We start from the raw sequence: 18,774 nt of genomic DNA on the forward strand, positions 1-18,774 counted from the left end.
GTAGCCTTGGTTGTCCTGGAACTTGCTCTGTAGACTAGGCTGGCCTCAAACACACAGAGATCCACCTGTCTCTGCTTCCCCAGCTCTGGGATTAAAGGCATGCACCATCACTGCCTGGCTTAGCCTCATCTTTTGAATGGGAAAAAACCCAGAGCCTCTAAGAAGCTGCACACCTTGTCAGTTTCCAGCCCTGGAAAGTAGCAAGGCTGAGGTTCAGTTCTCACTTTTGCCCAATCCAAAATTTCGTGGTATCCTGATTACATGCCCCACAGGAGTAGATCCCTGGTAGGTGCCCTCAGAGACGTAGCGTGAACCCGACTTTGGTGCTCTGTGCTTGCAGTGGGGTTCTCCGTGCATCAGAGCCCTGTGGGCTATGGTCTAACGAGGAAGGCAGGTGTGGCACCATTGCTCTGTCCACTAGCAGTAGAGCCTCCTGGCGGAAAGTATGTGACAGATGAAAACCTTCTGTTATCCCCAGGTCTCTGAGGTACTGTGACCTACGTCTAATCAATTCCTCTTGCCTGGTGAGGACAGCCCTGGAGCAGGAATTGGGCCTGGCTGCCTACTTTGTGAGCAACGATATCCCCTTGGAAAAGGGGGCCAAGAACGAGGTCTTGGAGAGTGATGGGGAGAAGTTAAGCAGTACGGATGAAGATGAGGAGGCAGGGGTGGAAGGTGAGGGGGGGCTGATGCACCTCTGTGTTCTTTCCTTTCACCCTCCTGGACCATCCTTTTAACGTCAGCATTCTCAGCATGTTCAGATTCTGCCTTTCTTTCCTTCTCTGTCATTCTGGTGTGGGAAGATGGGAATCCTTATAGGTTCTTCTAAGATCTAGAATTCTTAAAGAATAGGGAGGAAATGGTGATGTCTTAGGGTTCAAGTTTATGGTTTTGTTTTCAGTGCGGGTAGATTCACTCCCCGTCCCTTTTGTTGGAAATCCACTCACCCGACACTAAACTGAACATCAGTGAAGTTTATGAGGGCAGGCCAGCACCATTTGTAGACTCCAGGAGTCTGATGCCGTATTTTTAATATGACACACAAATAAGAGCAGTGTCTGGCTGTAGTCCTTAGTACAACAGGAAAGTAGAAACTAATGATGTAAATATGCCGTGCATTTGGGGGTACAGAGGGTAAAGAGAGACGTGTAAATTTTCTTATTTCTCTGTCTGCTGACTGAGTAACACAAGGCAAGAGTGCCGTAGCCTGACTGCAGCTTGTCCTTTGAGGTGGCAAGTCCTGCTCACCAGGATCTTCTGTGTGGCGGCTAATTTTAGCATGACTTTGACCATGGCATTAAATATTGTTTGTTTATGGTGTGGCTAGACTCACTGGCCTGTCCTGACCCACCCCATTCTAGTCTCTTAACTCCTTTGTGAGCTTATTCTGTCTAAGGGAGGTCTATGCATGCATGTGTGCATGTGTGTGTGTGTGTGTGTGTGTGTGTGTGTATGTGTGTGTAAGGTACAGGACTTAAATGGCAGCAGGTGGATGAAGGAGCGAGAAAAGAAACAGGCAAAGAGGCATGATGTCTTCACTACTGAATGCCCGGCTGTGAGGTCAGGGATGGTGATTCCTCTGTGTCCGCAGGGTGTTTTGATGCAGGCTCTACCTCAGAGAAGAGGAGCCCTGTGAAGAGGGAGCGCTCCCACTCCCACGACTCAGCATCTTCCTCCCTCTCTTCCAAAGCATCTGGTGAGTCCCCACTTGGGGCATCACACATGGGACTGCCTCCCAGGTCAGAAACTGGGAAGAACATCCAGGGCCATGCCGTTCCTGACTTCCAGTCAGGACATGGAGAACACTCAACAAGAATAGCCTAGAATTGAACTTGACATCTGAGACCTTGAAGCCAGGATAGGACTTCCGGGTCCAGCTGTTGCTGCTGGGAGGAGAGGACTAGTCTCCCCCTGGCTGCAATGTAGGTCATAGTACCCTGGCCATGTGGCGGTGCCACTTTTGATGACCCTTCATGGACCCCTGCCTGAGGAGAGCAAGAGCCTTGACCAGAGAAGTGAACCTAGGAGGGTTCGTGGAAGAAGTAATATCAAGAGCCCATGATGCCTGTACCCAGGAGGAGAGACTGTGAATAAATGGTTCCTCCTGTGGGCACCAACCCCAAGGGGGCCTTGGTTTCTGGGCTCCACCAAGATCCCACGGCCAGGAAATAGCATTACCTGTCTTAAAGTGTGCATCAAACTGGGCATTCATTATAATCTGGGAGTTGGAAGTCCTTCACTTGTCTCACACGTAGGATAGATTTAGGACAGTTGTTTACCAAAGGTTCCAGAGAACCTCGGCGGAAATCATGTTCCTGGTGAGGGAATAGTCCAGGCTGAGAAGCTCAAGGGCATATAGGCTTGTGTGGGGTTCTGTGGAGCCTCGCTGCATTTAGGAGACACTGGTTTGTGGTCACGTGTGTAGAGAGCTCAGGGCCCATCAGGAAATTGGGTTTACAACCCAGGAGTGAGAGCTGACCCTGTGGGTATGGTCTACCCCACAGATACACATGCCCTTTTAGCGTCAGCCTGGCACTCTGTGACTGAAGGAAAGTCTGGTTTGTGGAGGAGAGATTGGCCAAATGTATGCCTACCAACTTTGCCTTAAACTGTCCCAGCATTCCTCAGGCAGGCACAGGGGCAGCTGTGAGTCTACGCCTGGTTGTTCCCAGGGTGCCTCCAACCATATTCCTCTGTCTTGTAGGCTCAGTGCTCTATGGTGAGTCCCTGGTTCAGCTCTCAGGACCTCCACAGGGAGAGCCTGCCAGGTCACCTCCACCCTGTGGCCCTGCAGAGGAGGGCAGGACCCCTGGGGAGATACCACGGCTCCGAGTGAGTCAGGGACCTCCGGTCGTCAGCAGGCACAGCCCTGGGCTGGCCCCACAACCCGACTCCAGCCTCCGGACTGGCCAGAGGAGCCTGCAGGTGCCGGCCGCCCCCTCCTCCCAGCTGTCCTCCTCCTCCTCGGGCTCATCGTCCACGTGTGCCGTGCCCACTGCCAATGTCCTAGTCCTCCAGGCCTCGCAGTGCTCCATGGCCAAGGCCTGCCGGCAGCCACCCATCGTCTTCCTGCCCAAGCTTGTGTACGACATGTTCGTGTCCACAGACAGCAGCGGCCTGCCCAAGTCTGCCTCCCTCCTGCCTTCCCCTTCCGTCATGTGGACCAGCTCCTTCCGGCCCCTGCTCAGCAAGACGATGACATCAACCGAACAGTCCCTCTACTACCGGCAGTGGACAGTACCCAGGCCTAGCCACATGGACTACGGCAACCGAGCCGAAGGCCGGGCGGACAGCTTCCACCCCCGCAGGCTGCTGCTCAGTGGGCCACCTCAGGTGAGTGCCGTGCCTGCGGCCCCTGCACAGGCCAGGCTTCCAGAGTCGCCTTTGGTTCCAGGGTGTCTGCTTGTTCACTTTGTGCTCCTTCGATGGATGGCCTAGCTTCCTTTCTGTTGGCGCGATAGGATACCCTGACAGAGAGCTACTCAGGGAAGAAGGGGTTTGGTTTGGCTCAGCATTCCGGGTTATAGTTCGTCATAGGGAAGTCAAGATGGCAAGAGCTTCAGAGCAGCGAGTCCCATCCCACCCACAGTCACGTGTGCATTCAAGAAATGCACGCGCGCCTAACGCTGGGCTCCATGTCACCACTCTTCAGCAATTCAGGACCCAGACCCATGGAATCATGACGCCCTCTTCAGGCTGTGTCTTCCCATAGCAAAAAGCATACTTAGGATAATCCCTCACAGATGCGGGCACAGGCCAGCCTGATCTAGACAACCCTCATTAAGACTCTCTCTTTCCACTTTTAATCCCAGGCCTGGGGGCAGAGACAGTGGCTCCAGCCATGAGTTCAAGGTCAGCCTGGTCTACACAGTGAGTTCCAGGACAGCCAAGGCTACCTAGTGAGACTGTCTCCAACAACAACAGAAAGCGACTCTCTTCCCAACATAGTGTCAAGTTGACAATTAAAATTAGCCATTACAGTGAAGACTCTTTCTGATGGTCTGGAGTAGGCAGGTGGATGGGAAGGGTGGTTTCATCTTCCATCCCTTGCTAGGTTCCTTCCATTGGCCATCATAGTTTTCTCCTCTATGTGTGTGGGGTGTAGGGATGTTGTCTGGATAGGAACATCTTGTAATTTCAGGCAGAGTCCTACCTTCACCCTGGTGGACAGTCTTTGAATATTTCTCCCATAGGAAACAAAGTGACAGTTTGCATTGGAGAGTTTTGGTGGACAGTTAATGGGGCTCAGGGGCCTTTGTTTCCTGGATTCAGCTCATACTCAGCTTACCACTGATACTTATGTATCCAGCATAGACCACTTTACCTGACAAATCCACAGAGAACAGAGCTGAGAGATGGCTCAGTTGGTGAGGTGTTCACTGTGTAAACACAATGTTCATGCCTTCAGCACCCACTGAAAAGCTGGGTGTGGCCTACACACTTATCCCAGTGCTAGGGAGACACAAGCAGGAGGACCCCTGGGGCTCACTGACCAGCTAGGAGGCTCAGTAAGAGACTGTGTTAAAGAAAATAGGATGTGGGGGGGGGGTGTTGGAGGAGGAGCTGCTTGTTGGTTCCCGGCTACCTAACTAGCTTAGACCCTAAATGATCACACAGAAACTGTATTAATTAAATCACTATTTGGCCTGTTAGATCTAGCTTCTTATTGACTAACTCTTACATATTAATTTAACCCATTTCTATTAATCTGTGTATCGCCACGTGGCTGTGGCTTACTGGATAAAGTTCCAGTGTCTGTCTCTGGCAGGGCTATATGGTTCCTCTGACTCCACCCTACTTTCTCCCAGCATTCAGTTCTGTCTTCCCTGCCTACCTAAGTTCTGCCCTGCTATAGGTCCAAGGCAGTTTCTTTATTCACTAATGGTAATCACAGCATACAGAGGGAAATCCCACATCAGGGGGGCAATTGAGGAAGACGGCCAATATTGACCTCTTGTCTTCATGCACGCTTGCACACTCACACATACACAGACACACTCACACATAGAACCTCAAGGGTCTGGGTGCCGCCTGTGGTGGGCGTGGGAGGAGGAGGGTGACATGATCTTTAGAACTGGTCAAAGACTGAGAGAAGAGCCTGGGGTCCAAGTGCCTGGAACCACATTTTGTTCAAATGTCACCTGATTTGCCTGTGTAGAGGTGTAGGTGCTTAGAGAATCGCCTGGCTCCCAGGAGAGCACACTGACAGCTCTGTATGTCTCATGATCATGTACCATGTAATCAGTACCATGTTCTGTCTTTCCACTAGCAAGCTCATCTCCAGGGATGCATCCTGAGAAATGCAAATGCACAAATTGCATGTAAGATCACTCATGTTAGTATTGTTTGTAATGATGAGAAATGGCCCAGAATGAAAGTCTCCTGGCTAACTGTTTGGCTGACTACACACATATGAGGATAAATGTAACCTAGAATTCAGCCACAAACATTTTAAGAGGTCTCTTCATTTCGCCAATGAGATTTCTTTAAAAATCCTAACTTGTAATCAACATGCCCCCACATAATGTCATATTAATTAGGAAAGAAATTATTGTATGTTTGAGTATGTCTTGAGGCATCTTGGGAAGGCTAGCTCCTTCACTGTCTTTAGGGGGGGAGGCAGGATCAGTGGCAGTCTACTTTATTCTCAATCTTATTTTTCCCCTCAGTATCTAAAATGACTATATATTACATTTTCTAATAAAAAAAATCAGAAAAAATGGAGTTGGGGTGATGGATCTGTTGGCATCGTCATACAAGCATAAGGACTTGAGTTCTGTGCCCCAACACTCACATAAAAATACAAGCATGGGTTTCCTACTTGTAATCACAGTGCTGGGGAGATGGAGACAGGCAGGTGCCCGGGCCAGCATTGTTCAATTAGCAATTTCTAGGTCAGTGAAGAGACTGGGGCTGAAGAATGGCGCCCAATGTTGACCTCTGGCCTTTACATGCACACACACACACACACACACACACACACACACACACATGCATACATTAACACACATAAAAAGTAGAGAAAGGAACAGGTTTTCTAAGAGCCCCCACATGTCTGCACCCACACAGAGCTGGATCTTACAGCTGTAGCACTTTTACTTATTTAATAGATGAGAAGCAGGGTACTGGATTATTAATAAAATAAGCACATTGCAATGTGTCCATTGATCATTAGTCCTTTTTCAGTAATTTTATTTTAAATTTGTGTGTGTATGCTCATGTATGTGTGTATATTCATGTATGTATGTGCTCATGCATGTGGGTGTATGTATGTTCATGTATATGCATGCATGTGTGTATGTATTTATTCATGTATGTGTATGTTTGTGCTTGCTTGTGTGAGTGTGGGTATGTTTGTGTGTGTGTATGTTCATGTATATGCTTGTGTGAGCGCGCGTACCCTTCCTGCCCCTGGGCTCTGATTCCAGTGTCTTCACAGATAGGGAAGACGGGTGCCTACCTGCAGTTCCTCAGTATCTTGTCCAGGATGCTGATTCGACTGACAGAAGTGGATGTTTATGATGAAGAGGAGATCAATACCAGTAAGTTGTGTTTTGTGAACCCTGGGCTCGGGCAAATACTCACCAACCTTTGTCAGTGACCTGGTGACTCTATCTCTCCCTTTCAGGATGGGCTCTCAGGTTCACAGTTTGACTTGTCCCAAGGGCCTTTTCTTTCTTGTTGTCTGTTTTCCTCAATGATACAGTCAAGAAATTCATTAGGCATGAATTGCTTTTGCTAACGCGAAAGCAATTCATGCCTAATGAGTACTTTCTGTGTGTCAAGCACTGTGATAGATACTATGCCCATTTGATCTTCACATTGATCTGTGAGCTGGGATATTAGCCTCTCACACGGGAAGTCCAGCTGGAGAGCACCAAAGCAGGAACTGAGCAGTACTAGTCTGTGGTCTGTAGAATGTGGAGTTCTTCATCAGGGAAGGTCCCCCACAACTCAGGCAACCAAATACCTAGAACAGCATCTGAGGGGTGGAGAAGAATTAAATTCAACCGGGAGAAGGAGGTGTCTGGGTTTGCTGTTTACTGGGTAGATTTGTTCTGAGTAGGGCATGCATCTCTCTGCACATGCCCTGTGCTAACTGTAAGGCCTACTCTGTTTCCTCCTCACGTCCTGCCCAGCAGTTCATGGTCTTGGCCTGGTGAGTGAATCTGTGCCCTTGTGTAAGGGGAATTGACTGCCATGCAGAGGTCACCAGCTACCCACTCTGGCATCAGAGCAACTCCTGTGAGCACTTTCTGAGGTTGAACTTGATCAAGAGAAGCTTTGATCCCAGGACTCCCATCCAGCCCTCTGCTGTTCCGTGGCCTTGTGGTTTCTGTGGTTTTCTCATAGCAGGAGCTTGAATCTCTGTCATCTTGCTTTCTTGGATAGATCAGTGATAAAGACAGGATCTAAATGCACTTCATCAAATCTGAAAGGCCAAATCCTAACTATTCTATTGGGTCAGTTTTTTTTTTCTTGCAAAGCAGGGATACCTTCTGTATCACAGGGTATGAAATTCCTATGAAAGCTCTAGTAAGCTCTGTTCTCCTTCCTTCTTGGATACATGCCCACTGCCTGGGCATAGGATATAGACTTAAATAAGCATCTATAACTTCCTCTATATCACATATTTACCATCATACATGATATCAATAGATTATGCAGTTGGAGTTGGGCCCACTAGACTTTTTGCCTGGCTGTTCACAGAGAAACTTGATGAGCAACAGAAGGCTATACTTAGCTTAGTGTAAGAGACTGCTGGCAAGTATAAGATGTGATTTATGCTGTGAGCGTCACTGACCTCTGCAGTACTCTTTAGTGTGAAGTGACAGCAGCTGAGTTCCTATGGCTGGGGTGACTTAGATGATAGAATAAGGAAGAAACCTACACAGGCACCACAAGGACAAGGAGCTGGGGCTGTGCATGAAGTAGGTGTTGCTGGAAGGCCGTGTGAGCTCAGGGCTCAGGACTCAGGACTCTGGAGGGTTGGAAGCCAGTATGCAAGGGCAGAGAGCAGACCTGTGTCTACAGGACACAGAGTGAGGGCTGTTCACTTGGGTAGGGACATATCCCAGTGCATGACCTCGTTCAGGTTGAGCCATCCTGAAGTACAACTATGTCAGCAGCTTTCTAGATATGTAGGGATCCCCAGGAAGCCATAAATGAATGATGGTTCAGCTCCACACACCATCCTTGGACAGTTAAAGAGCACATCCTCACATCTGGCTTCTCATGCATCCATTTTTCTACCAATCCCGTAGGCCTCCCGGAGGAATCGGATTGGCATTACCTCCAGCTCACTGACCCCTGGCCAGACCTGGAACTCTTCAAGAAGATGCCTTTTGATTACATCATTCATGACCCGAAGTATGAAGATGCCAGTCTGATTTGTTCACATCACCAGAGCATCAAGAGTGAAGGTCAGGGACTGGGGAGACGGCTCATTCCATAACGTGCTTGCTGTCCACACATGAAGACCTGAGCTCACATCCTCAGCATCCATGTAAAAAGATGAGCATTGGAATACACATCTGTAGGTGGGAGAATCATAGAGACAGGTGGATCTCAGGGGCTTGCTGACCAGCCAGTATAGCCAATCGTTGAGCTCCAGATTCAGCCAAAAACTTATCTCAAAAAATAAAATGGAAAAAGTTCTTAAGGAAGACATCTGGTCAACCTCTAGTTTCCAAATGTACCTATGTGGGCATGTGGATACATAGCTCTCTCTCTCTCTCTCTCTCTCTCTCTCTCTCTCTCTCTCTCTCTCTCTCTCTCTCTCTCACACACACACACACACACACACACACTCATGCACATGAGGGAGGGCAGACTTGGCCAGTGAAAAGCTAGTGAAGTAAGATGTCTTACTTCACTCTTGCCCAAAGTACATAGGCTCAATTGCTTCTTATGTATTAATAAATGTCAGCTTGGTTGAGATGCATCCTGTTAGGGATACTCTTTGGTAGTAAGTGAGTGATTTGCCAGAACCTGGTTTAGAACTGAGACTGCCCATTGCTGGGAGAAGGAAAGAACTACCACAAAGCCCATGAGACCACCCCTACCCATAGACTTATGGTCAGGATCTGTTGAAGGTTTGGTTACTGGAAGGTAAAAGATGAGAATTTTTATTTATGAGTCTGTCACCAAATGGGTGCATATGTTCCTCTGTCCTCAGCCTCTCTTTTTTCTCCCCAGGGATGCTGACTTCTATGGTCTATGAGGGCAGCCTCAATCAATCCTGCTGGGAGTGACCTGTGGGATTATTAGTGTATCCTGAAAAAATTTGATAAATGTCATGTTAGGGAGAACAGTTTACCTATAACCCGGGTGTGGTAGTGTGCATCTGTAATCCCAGCACGTCGTAGACTAGGGCAGGAGGGTCAAGAGTTGGGGGTTAGCCTGGCTTGCATAGTGAGACCTTGTCTCCAAAGAGATAAAAGGTACTTGCTGGCCTGACTCCCTGTCACTGACAGGAGGGGTGTGGGTGTCCCTTCCCATAGATAGCCCTAATGAGGGACCAGTGTTACAATCTTACTCCTACCAAGTTCCTTGAAGAAACTGGGGACCATACATGCTGTTAATTTATTTCCTAGTCATGGAAACCTTCCTTCAAAGTGTTTTTAGATCCACAAGTATGATGCCATGCAATCCGAGTTCTCCCGTATTAGTATCCCCATTGAGATGCTGACCTCCTATGACCAGGGCCTAGAGACACGAGAAACAATCTTCAGGGCTGGTACAGCCCATCTGTGGGCTGCTTATTGTGAGCAATGCATTCACTTGAGTTTGGCAGTCAGGGGTGGGGTGTTTGCTCTGGGCTGATGCTGCTTAACTCCGGGAATATATTTGCAGACAGAGGGACTTCCCGGAAGCCGGAGGACCTGTATGTGCGGCGTCAGACAGCACGTATGAGACTATCCAAGTATGCAGCATACAACACATACCACCACTGTGAACAGTGCCACCAGTACATGGGCTTCCACCCCCACTACCAGGTAGGCTTCAGGCACTGGCTGGCTCTCTGCTGGTGCCACATCACAGCCCTTGTGTCTGTTTCCCTGTGGCTCCTTGATAAAGTTCTAGAATGGGAGAAGAGAGTTCTGGAAGCCCTTGCATGCCTGCCAGGCAGCCCTCATAGGTCATGACATGTTGTCGACTCTACAGTACAGTGCCTGTGGTCATCCAGATAATAGTGGCTGAGACTAAGGGTGTCATTCCTATCTTCAGGCTCTAGAGAATCCAAAATGCTAGGGACACTCACTGAGCGCTCACTAGAAGGACCTGAGAATGCAGATACAAATCAACCTTGTTTTTATCCTTAGGGTTCATGATTTGGAAGGGAGGTGAGCAAGATTTCAGAACAGCATGAAGCAGGAAGGAGAATTATATGGTTGTGACACAGGAATCAGATAATACGGGAGGAGTCCGGATTATTGGGCACCTACTGCGCGCCAGCAGCTTACTCCTGCCTCTCTTATGTACCAGCTCTTCCTGTATTATGAATGAATAGATGAGTTAAACTCCCTGGCCATGGCTCAGGCTGTCTCAGGCTGACTGATTATCAGGGTACTGTGTCACAAACTACACCTGTAGTTCATTCAGGGTTCCCCGGCTGGAAAAGCATCCTATCTAGGCCTAATCATCATCGGTTTATAAATGAGCATCGGCTGAGCTTCCCTCATTGGGACGTCCAAAGTCATCACTAACACAATGCTCAACACAGATTTCAGAGCCTTTGGGATTTGAGACTGTGAATGCCCAGCTAGAAAAGTCCTTAGAAATGTCACAAGGTCTGAAAAAAAATCCTAAATCTGTAGGACCCTTGGAGTCAAGCATTTCAGGTCCGGGATAATTGACCTTTGCAGTTCAGGTGGGGTAGAGAAAGGACTTTTGAAGGGTCGGTAGGAATTTGCTGAGGGGCCAAAGCCAGTGAAAGGAATAGAATGTTCCAAAGGGGGAGTGCGGAGTCTGGGGATGAGAACTGATCTCAGTTGACTGTGTCCAGAACACAGAATGGAAGATGTGGGTGTCCTGAAGAGGCAGCCAGGAGGGTGGGTGGAGAGAGGGTCACAGAAGGCCCTGGGCACTCAGAAGCAGGTGGGCTTCTTCAGAGAACCCGGTAGGAAAGGTTGCAGTGTGGATGGTCTCCCCCAGCTCACTGGTCTTTGCAGAGGACCCAAACTGGCTATTAATAAACGCGTAGATTCTAATAGTTTAGATTTAAGAGTTTCATCTTAATTCAGACCCAAGCAGGGAGGCAGGAGGACGTGGAGGGCTGGAGCAGATGGGAACAGACATACCTGCTCATGACAGGGGACTGAAGGCGTGGTCCTGCTGGAAATGCCCAAGACAAGGACTTGATTACCCTTTGTCTTGTTTATGAAGGGAAATGGCATCCAGTGACTTTAATATAGACTGGCCTTTGGCTTGTCCGTCCCAGGCATAGCAGCTTCCTTTTTTAGCACTTTTATATAGATGGCATTGGAAAGTATTTTTAACCAAGTCAAATAGTAACACTACTCCTGCCACATAAACAAAGGCCGATTTCTCTTGGCCTTTGAACAGGGGTTTTTGTTTCAAGATTTCAAAACAAAACAAAAAAATGTGAACTATTTTCTTTTTTTTAAAAAAAATAAGTCCTGGCATATCACTGGCTTTTATTTTATATTTTTTCACCACCAGGATATAGTTTATTGGGACAGGCAGGGTTTATATTTTTCTTCACATTGACTGCTGTAACATCTATTACATGCTAAACTGTTGAAGGCACTCAAAGTTGTAACCATTTATTCCGAAACGATGCTCTAAACTTGCTATCTAGCATGTTTTCAACTTAATATATTGGGAATTTTCCTACCTAAATATGCTATAGTTTTCCAGACAACAAATGTCTACATTTCTCTAAATGTAGAAAATTCACAAAATGATAAAATATAAAACCAATTTCTCCATGCTTGTGTGCTCATTGACAACTAGAACATCACATGCCTGTGGCAAAAGTGTTTTCTTGACTTTTGAAATGTGATAGACTGGAAAGGACTCATGAGCTGTGAACACTACTCAGAACATTAACTTCCAACAGTGGACTGTTACTCTAAACAGGAGAAATGGTGTTTCTCCTTCTCTTCATTAGTGGAAGCCCAGAGCACATGAGGCAGGAAGCAGAAACTCCTGGGTTTTGGTGGTGGGGATGCTCCAGGCCTGTGTTCATGAGCCGCACAGATCTGGGGATAGTCAAATAAGAGCATGCTTAGGGCAAGGGGACCTGGATCTTGTCTGGTGAGGGGTGCAGGAGCACCAGCCAGCTGCTGGCATCCGATTCCAGCCCCAAAAGCATCTCTGCCTCTCCTCTCCTTTTGCTTCCCTAGAGTCCTTTTTTATTTATTATTATTATTTTTAATTAATCTTCTCATTACTACCTTTACTGCGTAGCCCCGCAGGTCTAATCCCCTTGCTTTCCAGAAGGCTCTATGGCTCTGGCAGAGCCCTAGAGGGAACAGAAGGAAGCGTGTGCTGGTGTGCCGGGCTGCTACCTCCCTCTGCAGCTCCTGTGTAGACAGATGAGGGCTGCCAGGCAGGAAAGGCAGAGCTCAGCAGGACCCGAGAGGCCAATCTAGAACAGAGCTGGGGCTAGGGGTCACTCCCAGAAAGGAGGACACACAAACAGTGGGGTAGGAGGAAAGTGAGGTTAGACTAGGGGACGGGAGCGAACCTGGGACCTCTGGATGCTAGCCTCTGTGTCCATATGGTAGGATAGTAACCTTGTCTCCTAGGAATGCCATCCTCCCCAGGAGTGTTAGGGACAGCACAAAGGGGACAGAATGGCACCTGACACAGGGCTGAGTGTATTAAGACATTCAGGGTTGTGTGGCTATGATTGTTCTGTTATATGCCAGCTCTCATGACACCTACAACAGAAAATGCCTTCTTAGAATGAAAACTAAAAACTGGGCTTAATGGCACAGGCTTATTATCCTAGCGACGGAAGTGACCAAGGCAGGAGAATCACAAGTTCAAGGGCTACCAGGACAACTTAGACACTAACTCAAAAAGCTGAAGATGGCTTAGGGATGTAGTGTAGTGGTCAGTATTTGTCTAATGGATGTGAGACCTGGGTTTAATACACAGGAGTTTAAAAGAAGGATCTGGGGTGCACTGATCAGCCAGCTTGTTAAGTTTGCAAATCCCAGGCTAATGAAAGAGCTTGTCTCAAAAATAAGTGTAGACAGTGCTGGAAGAAAGACACCCAAAGCCGTCCTATGGCCTCACATGTGTGTGTGCACATGCATGCGCATACACACACCTATACACACCCACCATGAGATCTTCATGAATGCCTTGTTTTCTGACCCAGGATGGTCTGTAGGTCAAATCTCAAGGGCAGAAAGACTTAGTCATAGAAGCTACAGGATTGGGTAAGCACCGCTGGAATTCAGGATGAAGCTAGCTCCGGCCCCATGAGGGTGGTCTTGGTTGTGCTCACCCAGCAGCCTGATCTGAGCATCTTAAGCTCTCTGCTGTGTTGCTCTTACACTGTCGGGCAGGGGTGGGTGTCAGGTGAGCTGGGTGTCATCGTGGCCAGGCTGGGCCTGGGTTCTTTGGGGACGTAAGTCGGACATCGGACTCTGATGATAAGCTCTATCCTTTCCCCTCACACCTCAGCTCTATGAGTCCACCCTGCACGCCTTTGCCTTCTCTTACTCCATGCTAGGAGAGGAGATCCAACTCCACTTCATCATCCCCAAGTCCAAGGAGCACCACTTTGTGTTCAGCCAACCTGGAGGTCAACTGGAGAGCATGCGTTTGCCCCTCGTCACAGACAAGGTACTGCCTTGGGGATCCCTGAGTTGGGGACGTAGACACATAGGTGCCCAGCCAGTCAAGGGTGTTTGGAGCAGGTTATACAAACACAATGGTGACTGAACCTGGGGGACGCTGGTGAAGGGTGGGCTTGGATGTCACTTACACTCGGGCCTTGTTGTAACGCTTGCTAATTATGCCAGTTGTCCCTTAATAGTGCTGAGCCCACCTTCCTTACTTGCAAGGGTGGGCAGTAACAATTCATTTTAAAAAAGCTCTCTGACGGGGCTGGAGATGGGGCTCAGTTGTTAGAGTGCTTGCCTAACACGCACAAAGCCCTGAATTTCCCTGTATCGCACGAACTGGGTGTGGTGACTTGTTCTGTGATTCTGACACTGGGGAAGTGGAGGCAGGAAGATTAGGATTTCAAGGCTGTGTAGACATTCAAGTCCAGCCTGGGCTATATGAGGTCTTATGTCAGAAACAGCTCTGACATTTGCTGTAAGCGTCACTTAGAATAATCAACACGAGATGACTGAAGCACCTGGAACACACCACGCGTTGGTGAGATGTTCACTCCCTCCTCACCGCTTGTTAATGCTCTGTCATGGAACATTTGGGTAGGCTGAGGTAGGAGAAATAGGAGAAAGATCCCAAGACTCCTTTAGGTCCTGTCCCCAGTGTCCACAAAGACTAACTCGTAGTCAGTGTGTTTTCTGTCTTGTCTTCTGTCTACATGTCCTTTGGGGGAGACTGATCCCCAGCATCTCACCATTTCTCCCCTTGTCCTCACTGTCTCTCCCCTTGTAGATGACCCGTATAGGGTTCCTTACTTCCCATGTCTACCTGACAGCCTCAGGGTTGACTGGATGTGATTGACCAGCCCTTATCAGCAGACGGGAGTGGAGGACATTGCTCCTCCTCCTTGGGAGTGCCAGCTGTCAGTCAAGCAGGACTTGGTCTTGCTGACCGAGCAGTCTGTTGACAATGAAGCAGATCTCTGTACAGCACCAGAGAGGTCTTGGTTACTTAGTTGTCTGGGGACCCTGGAATCTGATGTTGTCGTGGCCCTTTTGTAGGTGTACCAGGAGAGGTTGTTCACACTCAGTTCACTTTCCCAGCCTCCCAGTGATAGCCCACAAGCATAAGTTGTATTTTATCAAGCTGTTCTGAGTGACAAATCTTTACAGTGTACAAGAGCATTATTTCCCAGATTCCAGTATGAGATGGTGATGGATTTGCTTAGTTAGTGGATGCCAATTAGGTTATTGCATAACACCCAGGCTTCTCATTCCACGGCCTGACGATAAGTGGTACTTTGATGGATGCTTGCTCTGAATCTGATCAAGCTCACTCTTGTGTCTGGGTTAGCTGTAGCCAGCCAGAGGGCATATGTCTAGAGCGGCCTCACAGAGCTATGCTTCTCTGCATTGTAAAGCCTTGAGCACCAGCAGGCTAGCCCAGGCTTAACTGTGGGCACATTCCAAAAGGGTGCACTCTGCAAGGCCATGCTCTGAAGGGGGACAGCATCGTTTTCCCCACATCTTACTGGCTGTGGGGCTAATCACAGTGCTCTCTCTGAGATCAGAGACAACTGTGTCTTTCCACGGAAGACGTGAGACGGGGCAAAGAGTCCTTATGCCTGCATTTACCCATGCCCTCCCTTGATATCCCACTACTTTGCAGAACCACGAACACATCAAGAGCCCAACCTTCACCCCGACGACGGGCCGCCATGAGCATGGACTCTTTAATCTGTACCATGCGATGGATGGGGCCAACCATCTGCACGTGCTGGTGGTCAAGGAGTACGAAATGGCCATTTATAAGAAATACTGGCCCAACCACATCATGCTTGTTCTCCCAAGCATCTTCAACAGCGCCGGAGTTGGTAGGTGACTTTGACATATGAGACCAGGTATGCTTTTTATGAATGAAGACTCCGGAGAATGTCTTACAGAAGGGAAGTGCTGAACGGTTGATAGTACATTCTTTGCTTGAGGAATGGATGAACGAAAGCTTCTCTGATGTGTTTGGTTGTGTGTGTGCACTTGCTGTGCAAGTGAATGTGCACGTGTGTGGAGGCCAGAGGACAGCCTTGGTGTCATTTCCCCAAAGGAGTCCACCTTGGTTTTTGAAACTAGGTCTCTTGTTGTCTAGAGCACAATGGTTTGACAAAGTTGGTTGGGTGTGTGAACCCCAGATATCCATTGGTCTCTGTCTTCCGAGTGCTGGGATTATACACACAGAACACTATACCCAGCTTTATAAAATCCATGGGTCCTGGGGTGCAAATACAGGTCTTTGTGCTTGCAAGACAAGTTCTTTACCAACTGAGATATCTCCTAGCCCGTGTTAGAATTTTCTTATAAATAACCCTTAAACAATGTTTGATTATTTATATAACTTATTTTCTCAGCTGTTAAAAAAATAAATGTATGTATAAACTATAGAGGGCTCTTTCCTTGCTGGTGGTCAGTGGTCATTGGAAGCGGGAATATGTAGTATTGGTTCCGGTGGGTCTGGTGTGAGCTGTCTTGGCCATGAGGATGCAAGCTTGAACATTGAGTCAGGTCACTTGGCCACCACAGGGGCTGCCCACTTCCTGATCAAAGAGCTGTGCTACCACAACCTAGAGCTGGAGAGGAACCGACAGGAGGAGCTGGGGGTCAAGCCCCAGGACATCTGGCCGTTCATCGTCATTTCCGATGATTCCTGTGTGATGTGGAACGTGGCCGACGTGGACTGTGCGGGAGAACGGAGCAGGTGAGGTGGTCTGGGTGTACTCTTCCCCTCCTCCGGAGAACCACGCAGGACAGTGATGGCCAGTCCGCTCTCAGCCTGGAGGACCACAGTGTGCCTCTCATGACAGAAAGCCAGGGTTGTGGATGTAGCAGAAGTGAACCCATTGTCCAAGTCCTCATTCTTTTGATTTAAAAAATAATCTTTAATGAGATATATAATACAGAATGCAAGGGCTGGAAAGGTGGTTCAGCAGTGAGGAATACTTAGCTGCAGAATTGTGAGGATGGAATTCAGATCCTAAAACCCACATAACAAGAGACATTTAGCAAATGTCTTTAACTCCCCCTCTAAGGTCTCATATGCCTCCACGCATGCACAAGTATATGCACCCAAACACACATAGACACATACATACATGCACATGTACATAAAATCTTTAAAAATGAAAAAGACATATATACTTAGTGTGATACATACATACACACAAAATCAAAGTATAACATGTATACATTTTTTTTCACACGTCAAACATACCCAGTTAGCTGACCCCCTCCCCCTGCCATCAATAAATGGGCATTGCTCGTCTCCCAAGATGCTCCTTGTGTTACGTTCTAGCCCTGATCCTCCCAGAACCCTTCACTCTTGACACTAATTTTTGCTTGTGTCTTTTGGCATGCAACTAAAACTTTGGGGTTCTAGGTTTCTCATTTTGAAGGGTGTCAATCTCCAGGTTAGGGTTCATTGTAGAGATGGACCACACCGTCGTCTGTATGTAGGCTCCATACACGGGACGTGACTATATTCTGCACCTCAAAGTCATAATAAATTTGAAATACGTTCCAGGATACCCGCTGCCTTATGATTGGATGGCTCTGGGTTCTGTCCATATCAGACCTGTCCAGCACACACCATGCAGTTAGGAAGCCATGCGCTGGCTGACTTGGCGTCTCTCCTCCAAACAGGGAGTTTTCCTGGTCTGAGAGGAATGTCTCTCTGAAGTACGTCATGCAGCACATCGAGGCCTCCCCCAACATCACACACTATGCCCTGATCGGCATGCGGAAGTGGACCAGCAAGACAAGGGGCCGCGAGGTGCAGGAGCCTTTCTCCCGATGCCACGTGCACGACTTCATCATCCTCAATGTGGATTTGACCCAGAATGTGCAGTACAACCAGAACCGGTGAGCCCGGGGTCCTGGGGTGGGAGCTGGCCTCAGTGCCGGTAGCCCTGAGCCCTGTACAGGATGCAGATTCTCCTCTGTTCTACCTGCGCTGTACTATTGCTGTGGCCAAAAACAACGCGACAGAAGCAACTTGAGGGATGAAAGGGTTATTTGAAGGGGAATTTGACAGTTAAGTCCAGCGGGAGGGGAAGGCATGGTGGCAGGGGTGCGAGGCAGCCAGTCCCATCTCCTCCACTGTCAGGACTCACAGAGAGATGAGTAAAGATGCTCAGCTCCCTTTCTCCTTTGTACGTAGTATGGTACCCCAGCCCACGAATGGTGCTGCCCACATACAGGGTGGATCCTCCCATCCCAATGAACCCATTCTAGAAATTCCCCTAGAGACACACCCGTGCTGATTCTAAAGCCTGTCACATTGACAGTCAGGATTAATCCCCACAGCTGCTGAAGCAGCGGCTCTGCCCACAGCGCTGGAGGTCCTCGGGTGCCGTAGAATTGTCCTGAATTCTGATGGAGTCGTTCAACTCCATCCCTTCATAGATGCTTTCCCTAGTGAGCTACTTTGTACTGGGTGTTCCCTTCCCTTAGGCTTCTTTGACAAATAAGTCACAATTTTAGTCATGAAGAGACACCATGGCCACAGCAACTCTCTTAAAGGAAAATGTTTCATTGGGGCTGGCTTACAGTTTCAGAGGTGTGGTCCATTATCAACATGGCAGTCCATGGCAGCATGCAGGCTGACCTGGCGCTGGAGAGGTCATTGAGAGTTCTACATCTAGATCCTCAGGCAGCAGGGAGGGAGGGAGGGAAGAAGGGAGGAAGAGAGAGAGAGAGAGAGAGAGAGAGAGAGAGAGAGAGAGAGAGAGAGAGAAAGAGAGTGAGAAAGAGAGAGAGAGACTGGGCCTGGCTTCAACATTTGAAACCTAAAGCCTATGCTCCAGTGACACATTTCCTCCAACAAGGCCAAACCTACTCCAGCAAGGCCACACCTCCTAATCCTTCTTAGATAGCTACTCCCTAATGACCAAGCATTCAAATCCAT

General features: G+C 48.4%; 1 protein-coding gene across 5 annotated transcripts in view; it reads left to right on the forward strand.

Annotated features, from left to right (window-relative positions):
- The window catches only part of Greb1 (growth regulating estrogen receptor binding 1), a 132,053-nt gene that overhangs the window by 104,291 nt on the left and 8,988 nt on the right, over window positions 1–18,774 (forward strand). For 4 of the 5 annotated variants that reach the window (XM_087907234.1, XM_087907238.1, XM_087907237.1 and 1 more), the window contains exons 21-30: window positions 479–675; window positions 1,592–1,696; window positions 2,705–3,333; window positions 6,440–6,542; window positions 8,265–8,423; window positions 9,856–9,998; window positions 13,666–13,827; window positions 15,490–15,694; window positions 16,395–16,569; window positions 17,511–17,729. In XM_087907234.1, coding sequence (XP_087763360.1) covers window positions 479–675; window positions 1,592–1,696; window positions 2,705–3,333; window positions 6,440–6,542; window positions 8,265–8,423; window positions 9,856–9,998; window positions 13,666–13,827; window positions 15,490–15,694; window positions 16,395–16,569; window positions 17,511–17,729 — 2,097 coding nt within the window. Of the gene's footprint in view, window positions 1–478; window positions 676–1,591; window positions 1,697–2,704; window positions 3,334–6,439; window positions 6,543–8,264; window positions 8,424–9,855; window positions 9,999–13,665; window positions 13,828–15,489; window positions 15,695–16,394; window positions 16,570–17,510; window positions 17,730–18,774 lie in introns of those variants that run through there. The other variant, XM_087907239.1, reaches the window with a different exon arrangement.

The sequence above is a fragment of the Myodes glareolus genome, chromosome 6, assembly GCF_982192425.1.
Source record: "Myodes glareolus chromosome 6, mMyoGla1.1, whole genome shotgun sequence".
Taxonomy (NCBI): domain Eukaryota; kingdom Metazoa; phylum Chordata; class Mammalia; order Rodentia; family Cricetidae; genus Myodes; species Myodes glareolus.